Source organism: Myotis nattereri (genome assembly GCF_964212035.1).
Source record: "Myotis nattereri genome assembly, chromosome: 20".
Taxonomy (NCBI): domain Eukaryota; kingdom Metazoa; phylum Chordata; class Mammalia; order Chiroptera; family Vespertilionidae; genus Myotis; species Myotis nattereri.
This window is the reverse complement of record NC_138096.1, coordinates 8,500,341-8,516,562: the sequence shown is the minus strand read 5'-3', so window position 1 is coordinate 8,516,562 and position 16,222 is coordinate 8,500,341. Positions and strand designations below refer to the sequence as shown.

General features: G+C 44.9%; 1 protein-coding gene across 1 annotated transcript in view; it reads left to right on the top strand.

Moving 5' to 3' along the window:
• Nucleotides 1–14,407, top strand: part of TGFB2 (transforming growth factor beta 2) — a 59,265-nt gene extending 44,858 nt beyond the window's left edge. The window contains exons 3-7 of the mRNA XM_081114378.1: nt 6,935–7,067; nt 7,190–7,300; nt 8,818–8,995; nt 10,174–10,327; nt 13,851–14,407. Of these exons, the coding sequence (XP_080970504.1) occupies nt 6,935–7,067; nt 7,190–7,300; nt 8,818–8,995; nt 10,174–10,327; nt 13,851–14,009 (735 nt within the window). The 3' untranslated portion in view covers nt 14,010–14,407. The remainder of the gene's footprint in view (nt 1–6,934; nt 7,068–7,189; nt 7,301–8,817; nt 8,996–10,173; nt 10,328–13,850) is intronic.
• Nucleotides 14,408–16,222: the final 1,815 nt, after the last annotated feature.

Here is a 16,222-nt window from a genome sequence, read left to right as displayed (position 1 = left end):
TGAATATGCAAATAGAGTTTCCAGCATTTTCTTAACACTTTTGCAATGTCTCATAGGAGTGGATGAGGTGTCTTTCCTTCATGTCTCAGCCAAATCCTGAGTTGATTTACAACATCATTCGTTAAGACCAAGATTTCCTCTAGCTATTACTTTGCATCTAGACTGCTATTTCTTTTTATTTATTTATTGCCCCCAAACAATTGGGTAACACCAGCCACTTTTGCCTCTATCCACTCCCTGATTGGCTGCTTTCCAGGGACAGAGAGATGAATAGATCCTTTTGTGTAGGGAGTTTTGTAATTCAGTGAAGAGCTCAGAGCCTTGCCAAAGGAGATGTGTGGGTATTTTGCACATAACATAGATAATGTGTATATATCAATAATGGAGTGAACGTAGCATTTGAGCATCAGAGTGGGTGGTAGCTCAGTGATAGACAGCTGTGTCTCATTGCCAATCTAATAGGAGCTCTCTTTTCTAATTCAGTAAGGAATGGTTGTTGGTCTGTTATTTAACGAAAAAATGTGTTAAAGGAGGGGATTATAGAAACATATGCGAGAGAGACAGAGAGAGAATGAAGATATTAAATATTTTAACTTAAAACATACTAGTGTGTGTGTATATATATATATAACTTAAAACATACTAGTATGTGTGTGTGTGTATACACAACACAACACACACAATTTACACACTGAGTTTTTATAAGAGGCCAAGGACTTGTCTTTGACCATGGCTCTGCCTACTGCCTATCATTCCTTGTATTTTTTTTTCCCATGAATCACATCCATATTGGATCATCTACCATTTCTACTTTTTGTTTTCTTTAAAGAAGAGAAAACTTTCAGGACAGTTGCAGCCTGAATGCAGCATTCTTCTAGGCTTTTATCCTATTATTCCTCTTGTTTTTTTTATATATATATATTTTATTGATTTTTTACAGAGAGGAAGAGAGAGAGATAGTTAGAAACATCGATCAGCTGCCTCCTGCACACCTCCTACTGGGGATGTGCCCGCAACCAAGGTACATGCCCCCGACCAGAATCGAACCTGGGACCCCTCAGTCCGCAGGCCGACGCTCCATCCACCGAGCCAAACCGGCTAGGGCTTGTTTTTTCTTTATAGCTGTCTCTGCCTCATTGAAAATTAGAAAAAAAAAATGGTGATAAAATATAACTTAAAATGTAGCTTTTCACAATTCAGTGGCATTGAGTACATTCACAATGTTGTACAATCATCACCACTATCCATTTCTAGAACTTTTCCATCACCCCAGACTTGGTACCCATTAAACAATAATTCCCCATTACCCCTGCCCCTACCCGCTGGTAACCTCTATTCTACTTTCTAGCTCTATGAATTTGCCTGTTCTAGGTACCTAGGATAGTGAAATCATACAGTATTTGTCCTTTTCTTCCTGCCTTATTTCCCTTAGCACAATGCTTTCAAGATTCATCCATGTTGTATTACGTGTCAGCATTTCAGTCCTTTTTATGGCCGAATAACATTCCAGTTTATGTCTATTCGGCCTTTTGTTTATCTGCATACCTACGGGAGACACCTGGGCTGTTTTCACCTTCAGCTGTTGTGAATAATGCTGCTGTGAACATCGGTGCACAGGTCCCTGTCTGAGTCCTGGCTTTCAGTTCTTGTGGGTCTAATCTAAGAGGGGAAATGCTGGGTCATATCGGAACTCCCTTTTTGAGGAACCACCAAATTTTTCAAAAAAGAATTTTTTTTTTTAAAGCAACGTGTCTTGATGAAGACACTCCGCGCGGTTTCCCAGCACAATGGCCCTCCTGACTCCTAGGCCTGTATTTCATCAATTTCTAGACCATGTAATTAACTTGTATAATTACAATAGCAAGTCCAACTGTCATAAACAGGATTAGAAACATATATGGGGGGTGGGGGGCAGAGGAGGGTCCTAAGCTATGGTGACAGGAGATTTGACTTTGGGTGGTGGGCACGTGGTGAAATCTTGTATCCTAGAAACCCACACCTGAAACCTATATGATCATGTTGACCAATGTCACCCCAATAAATCAATAAAAAGAAACATATACAGTTGATACCTGCTAAGCATGTAACTCAGCTGGTGAGGCCAGAGTGCTTGGAGCCTTCTAGAGACTGTGGCTTCCCAGCATTCAATGGGCAGCAGCTAATGTATATTCCAGAGCTACTAGAGATACTGGCCAATCTGGCCAGTTAAATGGACATTAGTCAAGAGAGCTTCGACTATTGAATTAAATGTTCTTTTTTTTTTTTTTCTGCTAAAAGCTTTATTGTTTCATTTGGTCCAATGCATGGGAGAAGGCTTCAGGGTGGTTAAAGAATTGGGGAGAGACTGAGGTAAAAGCCAGATACCAGGGCATGCAGAGAGAACCCCCAAAGACCTCTGGGCTCCTCAGTTGTGCTTGAGGGTGAGCCTCTCAAAGAAATACTTGCCCAGCCCAGCCTAGCTACCACCTGCAGAGGTGAGGAGGAGGGGGCACATCTCCAGGAATTGGTTCTGCAGGAAGTCACAGAGATCAGGGCCTGCAGACCCAAAGGGCTTGGGTCCTCGCCAAGGCCAGGGTGGCTTCCATGGTGCCCTGAGTTTTGTCCCACTCATCTTGGGGAGGCCTCAGCACATCCTGGAAGAGAATGCGGCCACTGTGCTGGTTTGCATCTTTAAGATGCTCAGGCCCTCACTCCTCTTTCCCACCAACTCGAGGAAGAAGCGGCCCCCGCCCTTGAGAGCTACATGGTCAAGGTCGAAACAGAAGCCCAGAGAGAGGTGGGTGTGGGGCCCGCAGAGGCAGGTAGCCAGGGGCGTGATGGGGCCTCCTCCTCCCTGGTGGAGTAATTCTGACAAATTTGGGAGCGTGTGGTTGTTCGGCAAAAGGGGTTAAGGCAGAAAGGAAACCTGTGTGTTGGCTGGTCTGGGAGGTGGTTGTGAAGGTGGCGGCTGGATATGAGACGCAGGAGAGTGGCTGGAGGCTGGGAGCAGGGGCATCCCTGGGTCTGTCCCAGACCCGGGATGGCCAGGGCCCTGCTAAATGTTCTTTGTCCTGTAAAGACGGATAAAGAGATTTGGGAACAACTGTGGCTCTACAGAACACAGCTGTAGAGTCAGGACTGTCAACTCTCGGTACACGTGTTGCTGGGAGCTTAGAGCCAGTGAAGACTAACAGGGAACGGGAAGTTGGCCGATCTGGTCATTTTTGTATGAACTCCTGAATTTAAGAAAGGACTGATGGATTGTCTTCCCTTACACTAGTGGGTGAAAAAGGGAAGATAAACGGAGTAGGGAGGGCGTGCCTATTCTTAGAGAGAAGATACCTCTGAAGTGGAGACTGGAGACTCTGAGAGGCGATGAGAAGGTTTTCTAGCAGTTCTGAGGCACAGTCATGGAGCTGTAGGAGGAGAGCTTCCATACAGCACCATTCATCCTTGTTAGCGACCCACGTGATTAAAGGTTTGGGAGAATGCCCCTCTAAGTATCAGCTACAGGAACTGGGTTTATTTAGCTTAGAGAGAGAGAGAGGCAGAGAGCGGGCATGCTCAACGGGACTTAATAATAGTCTCCAGGACTATGAGGGTTATTCTCTGGCTGATGGAAAGCAGCTGTTTCCTGTTTGCACGGAGGACTGGATCAGAAAGAGCGGAGTTAAACGGCAGCAAGTGGGTTTAAGAACTCCTTGGCCAGAAAGTTCGAGATGGCAAACCCGAGAGAAGTTTCAGCATGAGGCGGCAGGGCAGCTGTCTCTCTTGGGTGGTTTCAGTTGGCTTGGTCTTGAGCTGATGAAAAGATGTAGAGGAGTTTTCACCCACGTGACGATACGAAGTTGTCCACTGTCAGAACCTATAGGGGTCCGTTCTGTGGCTGAGGAAACACCTTCTAAAGCAGTGGTTCTCAACCTTCTGGCCCTTTAAATACAGTTCCTCATGTTGTGACCCCCATCCATAAAATTATTTTCGTTGCTACTTCATCACTGTCATGTTGCTACTGTTATGAATCGTCATGTAAATATCTGATAGGCAGGATGGTCGTAGGCGACCCCTGTGAAAGGGTCATTCGACCGCCAAAGGGGTCACAACCCACAAATTGAGAACCGTTGTTCTAAAGGCATTTTACAAAGTAAAATATTTATATATTTATATAATTTTTTAATATATATTTATATTTATTTATATTTACTCATACATATATCTCATAGATATCACAGATATATCAATAGATACCCTATGTAATTCCACAATGAAAACAATGTTTTGTTTTAGACAGTAGGTCTAAGTGTTCAGGATAGGAACATGAATAAGACACACTGCTAATTAGGAGCAAAGCAGATACGCAAAACATAAAATAACACATTAGAGGAGGTCAGCAAGGGGAAGGCATTTAAGGACAGGAAAATGAGTCCTGGGTATGTTAGTCCTTTTTCAGGCCGCGAGGCAGATGGAATTGCCTGACTTGTGTGGCAACCCTGACTCCCACAACTCTCTGGTCTTCAAACTCTAGCACTGAAGTGGGAAAACCATAGGGTTGCTTCGTGTTCTCGCTACCATGATTCTCTGTGAGACACTGGGTGAGCCACTTCACCTCCTGCAGTTTAGTTTGCTTGATCTACCTGACAGCAACGTTTTGAGGATTCAAAAGAAATCAAATAACTTGTGCCAAGCCCAGACCCCAGGGTGCCCAGCCCTGAAGTCCTGTTTGTTTGCTTCCTTGAATTCACAAGGAGCATCCTGCCTATGGGGAGAACCACGACTAGATTCTGTCCACATAGTGGGGTTTGTTGGACCTCAGGGGAAAGACCTGAGGAATAGGGTTTGTCTAAAAGTCACACCAGCACCTCCAAGTCCAATTGTATGAATCTCTTTCCTTTTGTAAACTTAATTCAGAAATCAACAACCACAGGCTACTGTAAGGCCAGATACTTTGGGATGTGTCTGTTGCCAAATGACCCTAGACCAAATCACATACACAGAGGAGAAGTGCATTTTAAAAGCAACAGGAAGATTATGCATGTTTGTTTTACAAGGAGAGCAAACAAATCCTGTAGACGTTCAGATAGTCATTCAATTCCGTCTGAGGGCTGTGCTTTAAAGGGACATCAAATTGAAGACACAATCCTGGGGAAGCTTAGGAACGTATTGGAGAGACCGAGGCCATCTGTATGCAATAACCATGGAAGAGTTAGACTCAATATCGGGAAGAGCAGTGACAGCCACATAGGGCTGCCCTGGCCCAGGTGCTCAGTTGGTTGGAGCGACATCCCACATGCCAAAGGCTTGACCGGTTCTATTCCTGGTCAGGGCACATACCCAGGTTGGGGGTTTGAGCCCCAGGCGGGAGGAGCTGTTTTTCTCTCACATCGATCGTTCTTTCTCTCCCTATCTCTCCCTTCCTCTCTCTAAAATCAGTAGCAAGTATGCCCTAGCCAGTCTGGTTCAGTGGATAGAGTGTCAGCCTGTGGACTGAAAGGTCCCAGGTTCGATTCCAGTCAAGGGCATGTACCTTGGTTGCAGGCACATCCCCAGTAGGAGGTGTGCAGGAGGCAGCTGATTGATGTTTCTCTCTCATCATCGATGTTTCTAACTCTCTATCCCTCTCCCTTCCTCTCTGTAAAAAAAAATCAGTAAAATATATTTTTAAATCAGTAAAATATATTTAAAATAAATAAATAATAAAAACAATAAAATCAGTAGCAAGCAAACAAACATAGGGCTTGAACCCCTGAGTCCTGAGGAAAGATAGGATGCAGGTCTGGGAAGAGAGTTAATACAGCGCTAGGAGATGTAGGGTCTTGGTTTGATGGGTTCAGAAAACACTATCATATAAAGACAGAATTAAAAACCCCCACAAAACCCCTAAAATGTCCGCTTCTTACAGAAATTCAAGAACGTGCTGCAGGTGCTCTTTATTGGAAATAAATGCCTCCTTCTAACTCTCAGCGTTCAGGCTGGTTTTCTTTCAGACCCTCACTATGCTCCCGGCCAGACCTCTCCTGCCCAAATCCACGCTTAGCCCGCGGGATATGGAATATCTTTAGAAATCATAACAAGTCACGCTGAGAGCAAATACCCCAGCTCCAGACCGACCTCAAAAGCCGAGGCGTGGCACGCTTTCTAAGGCCAGTGGGTTTCGGACCCAGGGTTAGGACCTTTCTCTGTTTAGTAGCAGATTTATAATTCAGGGGCCCACAAAGGGTGAGCAGGGGTCCTCTGAACGGGACCCCTCCCAACGCCCCCAATGAAAGAAGTCAGGAAGCAGAATAACAAAACCATTAACTTAATAGGGTAGAATTTATGGCTGAAGTCTTGCAAAGCTTATGTCAGCAAAGCAAAATAAATACTGTCACTTTCTGTTAGACAAGTGGCTTTATGGGTCCCGTCACCTTTATCATCACACAGAGCTGAGTTAGTGGCTCTGTTTCTCATGGCGGATGGCCTGGTGTTAGGCTTTCCTGCGCGTGGCCATGCGTTGGAGAGGACGCCACACGTAAAGGGTGTCCCAAAATTCACGCAAGATTTGAATTCTGCGTGAGCATTAACAACAACAAAATTAAAAGCCTAATTTTACTTGGTTTATTGAATCAGATTCTACTATCTGTTGCCCTTTGATTTCAATCCCTTCCATTTGATCAGCATCACCAAGTACCAATGATGGCCCAGGAGCAGGGACAATGAAGACCAATGAAGATCACGGCTTTGCGGATGTGCCAGCAAAGCCGTGGAGGCCATTTTCCCGATGTGCTATTCCATACATAACCCTATACTGTATACTTTATGAATCAATAAAAAATTACAATTTTTAATTATAAACCTGTGTCTTCTATCAAAATGACTTCTTGCGTGAATTTTGGGACACCCTTCAGATAACACACTGGAATACTCCCGGCCATGCTCTCTGTATGCTAACAGCTCTTTCCCTTGCTCTTCCCGCCCCTAGATTCTCAAATCCAAGGATCTGACGTCTCCAACCCAGCGCTACATCGACAGCAAAGTGGTGAAAACAAGAGCAGAAGGGGAATGGCTTTCCTTCGACGTGACCGATGCTGTTCACGAATGGCTCCACCATAAAGGTTACACCCACCTTCTGTTTTCCTCCCTAGATGTCCAGCGACCCTAAGTTATTGCACGTTGACTGCCTATTTAAGGGCATAGACGCTCATGCAAATGAACTCCTTGACTTCATGTTTTCCAGACAGGAACCTGGGATTTAAAATAAGCTTACACTGTCCCTGCTGCACCTTTGTACCGTCCAATAATTACATCATCCCCAATAAAAGCGAGGAACTAGAAGCAAGATTTGCAGGTAACTGAAACTTGGTCATGTGAGGTGGGGGAGGGGGGAGGGCCTCTGTTGACAGTCTTGTGGGTGATGACGTCAGCGTGCAGGTGAAAGCAGGATTGTTTGGTGAGGCTTGGGGAGTGTCATTTGTTTGGGCAAAGATACAGTTGGAGAAAGATACTCCAAGGCAGAAAGGATTAGGAGAAAGGGCTTGGTTCCTAGTTGATGCTGCTCGATGCCCAGTGATGACTTAGCAATACTAACCGACTGACTCAACAAACCATGACATAGTTATTTTAAGCATGTAAGCAAACCAATTTTCCACATATGCTACTGTTATCAACAGAGAAGATAGTATGTCTTAAAGAAATCCCCCAAACCAATGTCAGGGACCCTGAACTGAATTTCACGAAGAAGCAAGCCCCCTCGCTCCCCAGCCCCTTTAACTAACCTTCCATGTAAGGGAACCACTTTACTTTTTCTAGCTGGTGACCAATATTTTGAGTGTTTTCCTTATCAGACTTTTATAATAGTGTAGAAACTCATAACGGGGGGTTAATTTTCCCCAGGCTCTTGCTCACCTGGTAGAGAATTAGCCAAAGGTCAAGGAGGATGAGGAGATGCCCACAACATAGACTTCCCCCTCCTCTCTCATCATCCAATCACGTGCCAGATGATGAGTCCCTGGATGGTGAGAGGTTGAGAGGGAAGTGGGTGCTGGCCCCTCACCACTGGGTCAAGATGCCCCTTGTCCTTCCCTAAGTGACACCACCTGGGACCTCCATCCACTTGCAGAAGGCTACAGTGGCCTCAGCTCATGGAAAAATACTCTCAGAGGTCAGCAGATTTATTTCAGCCTGTAACCTCGTCATGGTTCTCAAGGGTGTGGAGATTAAATGCTTAAACTGGCATTCTCCTGGGTGAGCTTTGGGGAGCTCGAGTTTCTGAATCTCAGATGGAATCAGGAAAGTGTGGAGGATGCCATGAGCCCAATGAAAAAGGCCTTTCTTCCCAGCTTCCCCAAATAGCATTAGGTAAGGGTGACTTCTGTTTCATTTGAACCGAATTCACTGCAGTTTAGTGTAAGTCTTCGTTTCTGTTCATTAGGAAAGTGTTGAGTTGAGTACCCCCAGGAAGAGAGGGAACCAGAGGGTGACAAGGCAGGTTCTATTGCTGTGTGTTGGGTCATGGAGGGGTTTGAACACAACGTGAACTGAGGATTGACTCAAATTAACTGCCTGGATTGCTCTGGGACTAGAGGTCAAAGACTTCTTCTGTAGTGACTTTCATAGCCAACGAGCCCGGTCTTGGACCCTGACCTGCCTCCTAACAAGAGCCCCATTTAGAAGTGTGTGTTGTCACCTGCTTAGCCCTGTTGCACCATATCTATTTCCGTAGGGAATGACTGTCGCCAGCTGATGCTGACGTTGTGGTCATCACTGCTATTTGTGACTGTAGACAAACGAAAAAAAAGAAATATGGCTGATGATATCTGATGAAGGTAAAGCTAAATGTTTATTACCCAAATGCATTTTTTCAAGGTATTGATGGCACCTCCACATATACCAGTGGTGATCAGAAAACTATAAAGTCCACTAGGAAAAAAAACAGTGGGAAGACCCCACATCTCCTGCTAATGTTGTTACCCTCCTACAGACTGGAGTCACAACAGTCCAACCGGCGGAAGAAGCGCGCTCTAGATGCAGCCTACTGCTTTAGGTAAAGAACTCAAGTCATTGCGCTGGGTAATTCCTTTATTGCCTCTGCCCATTCCCTGACTACACATTGACTTGACCTGCACTCATGGCTTCGGGTCAGGTATAGAACAGTGTGGCCATTGCATTTCATAACATCATTCTTCCCACAGGCATAGTATAGTTATTTCTGTGTTGTATTCATCATCTCCTGAGCAAGGAATGGAGTGTAAAGGGAGAAAACGAGTCCCCTGAATTCCACCCCCCCCAACCCCAATCCCTCTGAAGCAGTTTGGGGCTGAAGTAGAAAATAAGCTGGCTGCCTCCCCCTCCCCCAGAGCAAATGGAAGTTTATTTGAAGGATGTGGTGGCTCCCTGATTAGGGAGGCTCACCATCTGTAGGAGCCTTGTCCTCACTGCCCATGGTCATAGCGCTTTCACAGAAACAGAGATGCAAGATGTGAAAGGAGAATGCTAACTGTCTTGCCTTTAGCTACAGAATATGCGAGAAGGGAGGGCACACAGATTTATCATTCCCATGCGAGTCCACGGAGGGGGCCGGGTGGATGTTCTTCCGTGGTTTCTTACCAAGCCTGTGAAAGGGAAAACTCTTTCTCTCTTTCCAGAATGGAGCAGTGAGGGGTCCTCACTGATAAATGCTCAAAGGGTCAGAGTTCACGAGTGTCTGGGGTCGCTAGGGCCAGTATTTGCATGAAATAAGACTCCATATTTCCCGACCTTTGGCTCATTCCTAGATCAAGGAACATGACATGAAATAAAGGATTTGTTTTCAAAGGAAAATGCCTTCGATGGAGCTTAGAAAAAAGCTGTTGTACTTCCTCATTTCATAATGGAAAGGGCAGTAGAGGCTGGCTGGCAACACTGTGCAGGGCTGGTTGGAAAGAGGCCGGTCTCCATCAGCCACCTCTCTGTTTATATCTAGTCATTCAAGGGAGAGGCTTGATTTTCAAGGTCACAGACACAGGGTCAGGGTATAGAGTTGAAGAGGGAAAGTCGTCCCAGCAAATCACCATCACACACCATCATGAAAGTCCCTTAAGATGACCATGAAACCATTAAGAGCTGGCCCGTGGTTTTGCTAATAGATATTTGTTGGATAAATGAATGAGTCACTTTCCTGGTTTGGGATGCGGGGCAGGAGGGAAATCTGCTTTAAAATCTCCGTTGCTCTTCCTTTAACAGAAATGTGCAGGATAATTGCTGCCTACGTCCACTTTACATTGATTTCAAGAGGGATCTTGGGTGGAAATGGATCCATGAACCCAAAGGGTACAATGCCAACTTCTGTGCTGGGGCATGCCCATATTTATGGAGTTCAGACACTCAGCACAGTAGGGTAAGTACTTGGTTGGCTCGTCTCTTCTCTTCTTGGGTTGCAAATGTGCATCTGCTAATAACAGCTGACCCTTGAACAATGCAGGTGTTAGAGGCACTGACTTCCGATGCAGTCGAAGATGTGTAAAACTTTTGACTCCCTCAGAACCTAACGAGTCATCCCTGTGTCGGCAGGGTATTCATTCCAGGATCCTTCATGAATATCAAAAAATATAGAGGCTCAAGTCCTTTATATAATACTAGAGGCCTGGTGCACGAATTCGTGCACGGGTGCGGTCCCTCGACCTGGCCGGCGATCAGAGCCAATTGGGGCAGACTGGCCAAGGGGAGTGGGACCACAGGAGGTTGGCTGGCCACAGGAGGTTGGCTGTGGAGTGCACTGACCACCAGGGGCAGCTCCTGTGTTGAGCATCTGCCCCCTGATGGTCAGTGCACATCATAGCTACCGGCTGGTTGTCCAATCCTAACAGTCACTTAGGCTTTTATATATATAGATGGAGTAGAACAGTGCCTACTGTCAGTCCTTTGCATCTGTGGTTGTTCGAGTCCACCAATGCAAAACTCGGGATACAGAGGGCTGACTGTATATGTATCGAAAAAACCCAGATATAAGTGAACCTATGCAGTTCAAACACGTATTGGTCCAGGGCCCACTGTATTCCCAAATGAATTCTGATCGTCGTGGTGCCTACATCAGGTGATAACATTGAAAGAAGGAACGCTGAGAATTCAGTAGATACTTTGGCAAAGTGAGTCGCTGGCATCTGACAATTAGAAAGTGATTTCATTTCTTTGAACCTCAATTTCTTTTTTTTTTTTTAAATATATCTTTATTGATTTCAGAGAGGAAGGGAGAGGGAGAGAGATAGAAACATCAACGATGAGAGAGAATCATTGATTGGCTGCCTCTTGGACGTCCCCTGCTGGGGATCAAGCCTGCAACCTAGGCATGTGCCCTTGACCAGAATCCAACCTGGGACCCTTCAGTCCGCAGGCTGATGCTCTATCCACTGAGCCACACCAGCCAGGGCGAACCTCAATTTCTTATCAGCAAAAAGGAACATCTGTCTTAAAAATTAACCTTAAAAATGTTTTAATCGTTTTTGTTGAAAATATTACAGATGTCCCTTGTCCCCACTGACCCCCTCCACCCTGCACCTGCCCCCCCCCACACCTTCACCACAGTATTGTTAAATAAATAAATAAAAATCATGTTTCAAATAAATAATGCCAAACTGGAGAGTTGATGTGAAAGAAAGGTGATGCATGCGAAAATTATTTGAAGATTAGTATTTCTCAGTCTTTTTAAATGTGAGCCAAAGTCAATGAGACTCTGAAAATGTTATCAAGTTACTTTAATGAGGATAGAGGCCAATTCAGAAGGCAGGTCCTAGGTTGGATGCTGGGGGCTCCCAATCCAGACGAGCAAAGAGTTTTTCTATTTAATAATGATACTTGTTCAAATGCTTCTTCTTGGTGCCTGATGAGGGGAAGGGCTTCATTAGTTATCTTGTCCAAACTTGTCCCTTTTCTAAAGAAAGGGGAGCCTGGCTGCTGTGGCTCAGTGGTTGAGCTTCGACCTATGAATCAGGAGGTCACCGTTCAATTCCCGGTCAGGGCTCATGCCTGGGTTGCGGGCTCCATCCCCAGTACGGGGCATTCAGGAGGCAACCAGTCAATGATACGCTGTCCTCATTGATGTTTCTATCCCTCCCTCTCCCTTCCTCTCTGAAACCAATAAAAATATATTTTTTAAAAAAGAAAGAGGATGTTCATGTAGGTGATGTCCCCCAATCAAACAGCTGGCGACAAACCGGAGCCTGGGAGGTGGACTCCTGTTTATAAGTAGGCCTCACTGGCTCTGTCTTACAGAGTTCCATTCCTGAAATGTGGCGACCCATTGGGGTTATCCCTCTGCAAATCTCCTTATTAAAGAGGCATTAGAAAGACTGCCTTCCCTGCAGGGTAGGAAAATGAATCTACTGCCAACAAGATCCCATAACGCAGCGGTTCTCAACCTGTGGGTCGCGACCCCTTTGGCGGTCGAACGACCCTTTCACAGGGGTCGCCTAAGACCATCCTGCCTATCAGATATTTACATGACGATTCATGACAGTAGCAACATGACAGTGATGAAGTAGCAACGAAAATAATTTTATGGTTGGGTCACAGCATGAGGAACTGTATTTAAAGGGCTGGAAGGTTGAGAACCACTGCCGTAATGCATTCAGCTGAGCTCATGAGTGTTGGGGTTATCAATTACGTTAGACAATCCCCATTATCCAATGCCTCTTTACTTCCTTATGAAAAATCGCGTGCTCGTGGAACATGAAGTCTATTTATTTATAAATGGCCACATATGCAAAACTTTAAGTTGACAAACTATGGCTCTCCTTCCCTCAGCTGTTTCCCCAGCTCCCCTGGAGATTTTGGCACTTGGGGCCGGCCATGCCCTTGGCCATGTGAGGGAAGCTTGCTCATGCCTGTCCCTTTGTCCAGGCTCTCTGGCCCGGCGGCTTCCTCTGGGCCGTGGCAACAGTAGCTGTAATGTGGGCAAGGCCCAGCTGCCAAGTAGAAACATAATTCCCCCTCCCAGATACACAGAGGGAGTGTGTGAAGGCAGAGACCTGCTTGTTTTTCAAGGAGAGAGGAAGAATAACTGTCGTGGTCACAAATATGTGGTTTGGACAGTTACCCAACGAGCCAGAGGTAGCTTAATAAAGTAGCCAGTGTTGCTGCGCTGAACGGATCATCTGTCCTGGGATAAAAAAAAAAAAAAATTGCAGTGAATCTCGAGGAAAAGGCTAACACATTAATGGCATCCTTGGAAATGACTCCTTATCATCACCAGGGAACCTGCTTATGACATTGGTAAAAGTCACATTCCCCTCTGACAGAGAACGGCGTTAGCCCTAGCCCATGTGGCTCAGTGGAGAGAGTGTTGGCCTGGGGACTAGAGGGTCCCTGGTTCAATTCCGATCAAGGGCACCAAGTACCTCGGTTGCAGGCTGGATCCCTGGCCCAGTTTGGGGCCAGTTTGGGGCGTGTGTGGGAGGCAGGCAATGGATGTGTCTCTCTCACATAGATGTTTCTCCCTCTCTGTCTCTCCCCCTCCCTTCCACTCTCTCCAAAAATCAATGGAAAAATGGCCTCGGGTGAGGATCAACAAAAACAAAAGAGAAAAGAAAATTGTAAGCAAAAATAATTTGCACAGCCCTCCCATTTAGGGATATGACTGTTACGCATTTAAAAATTAATTGGCCCTAACCAGTTTGGCTCAGTGGATAGAGCGTCGGCCTGCAGACTCAAGGGTCCCAGGTTCGATTCCGGTCAAGGGCATGGACCTGGGTTGCGGGCACATACCCACTAGGGAGTGTGCAGGAGGCAGCTGATCGATGTTTCTCTCTCATCGATGTTTCTAACTATCCTTCTCCCCTCCTCTCTGTAAAAAATCAATAAAATATATTTTTAAAATATTAATTGCCTTTTTTTGTTGTTGTCCTTTCTCCCCGGTGCCCTCGCAGGTTCTCAGCTTATATAACACCATCAACCCGGAGGCATCGGCTTCTCCCTGCTGCGTGTCGCAGGACTTGGAACCGCTCACCATCCTCTATTACATCGGCAAGACCCCCAAGATCGAACAGCTGTCCAACATGATAGTGAAGTCTTGCAAATGCAGCTAAGATCCTTGGGAAAGTGGCAAGACGGTAACCACACGATGATGATGATGATGATGATGATGATGATGATGATGATTTGACCACAACATAACAAGTTTGTAACGAGAAACCCAAGAGAGCCTTGCTTCGTCAGTGTTAAAAAAATCCTTTGGAAACGCGGTACTAGTTCAGACACGTCGGAGGTGTGCGTTCTGTTTGTTAAAACTGGCATCCGAAACAAAACAAAGCAAAACAACAAAACAAAACAAAAAAGAAACGCGTGGAAGGCTTGATTCTACATGGCACCTACTCTGTAAGCGAGAGAGACAAGAAGCAAAACCTTTTTTTTTTTTTTTTTAAGGAAAAATAAATAAACACTGGAAGAATTTGTTAGTGTTAATTATGTGAAAGAAAACAAAACACACACAAAAAAACAGGAAAATCCCGTTAAGTGGAATTGTACATACGTTCCTACCCCAGGCCTCACTTGATTTGTCTGTATTGCTATGCAATAGTCTCCCTTCCCTGTTCCTACTCTTAGAGTTAACGGTGAGTTATTTATTGTGTGTTACTACATAATGGACATTTCATTGCCCTTGGAAAAGAAAACAGGTGTATCAAGTGGAGACCAAAACCCTTTGCCAGAAACTCATGGATGGTTTAAGGAACTTGAACTCCAACGAGCCAGAACAAGAAAGAAAAGGAAAAAAAAAAAAAAAGAGTCATAGGAGCAGGATGAAAACCCAGGTGAGTTCTTCTGTGACCACAACAAGTCTGTGTTGAGGTAAAGACCCTGAAAACACATGCTATGTCCCAACTGCCCGAGGAAGGATCTTGTAGGTTCAAAGCCAAAAGCCTGTTAATAAAGGAAACTTTCCGTCAGAAGAAGTCTGTAAGGTTTTTTTTTTTTCTTCTTCTTTTTCATTGTAAATGCTTCCCTGTCAGGTGAGCCCAGCGGTGAGAGGCTGCGATGCTTTGATACATACTGGTCAAACTTCAGACGTGGAAGTCTTGCTGTATAGTTATGGTGTAGGTTCTCTTAGTTTCGGTATATGTAACCATACCTTTATTATTACCATAGATGGGTGTAGAAGCCCGTATAATTGGAAACACATCAGCCGATTTTTTTTTTTTTTTGCAAACTATTAAATCAAAACATTAACTACTTGGCTTGTAATGTGTAAATTTTTACCATATTTTGAATGTTCTGTAATAATGTCAACTATGATTTAGATTGGACTTAAATTTGGGCTTTTTTTCTTTTTTTCTTTCACGATCACTCCGAATTGTGTGTTTCCTTTAGCTGGCTAGTATTTTTTGAGTAAAGCCCCTAGATTTTGATTTGCACTAAAAATACATGTGTTATAGTATTTGCTCCACTGCGCTTTGTACATTGTCTATTACGATAACATAAGCTACCTGACTCCCACCTGTCCTTTTTTCTTTGCAAAAGAAGATAGATTTGAGGTCAGTGGTCTCCCTTCATCTTCAGAGCATCACTACTCACCAGTTCAGACATGAAAAAGCTCCTGTTTTAGGAAAGCAGGGGAACAGTATGGATACAGAGACCACCGAGGTGAAATGTGTTCATTTTAGCAAGGACTCGAGGATCTGGCTGAAACCTGGTGACAGTCAAGAAAGGTTTCTCTCACTTGGTTCAATCAGAATTTCCACAGAATCCTATTGTTACTACAAAGCAGGCAGTTCACAGGAAACATCTTTGACTTTAATCTGGCTGTTGGTATTCCGAGTGGAGGGGGCGGGGGGGTGAAGATGGAAAGATTTATCTTTTCATTCATTTTTTTTTTTAAGGGAGAGAAAAGAAAACAGGTCAGCATAAGTCATCCAGCTTATTTCACTGAAGTCAAGATATTTAAAAAATATGTTTTTATTGATTTTAGAGAGAGAGGAAGGGAGAGGGAGAGATGGAAACATGGATGAGAGAGAAACATCTATCAGCTGCCTCCTGCATACCCCCTACTGGGGATCGGGCCCACAATCCGGGCATGTGCCCTGATTGGGAATCGAACCGGTGAGCTCTTGGTTCATGGGGTTGATGCTCAACCAACTGAGTCACACTGGCCAGGCTGAAGTTAAGATTTTTATAGATGCTCTATGAAGGTTGAGAAGGCACAAAGCAAATTCTCCTGAGATAAAAAGTATACATTTTCCCCCTGTGAATGAAAGTTCGCTGCCATTTACTTTGCTTCAATAAATGATTTGCTACATCATTGCCA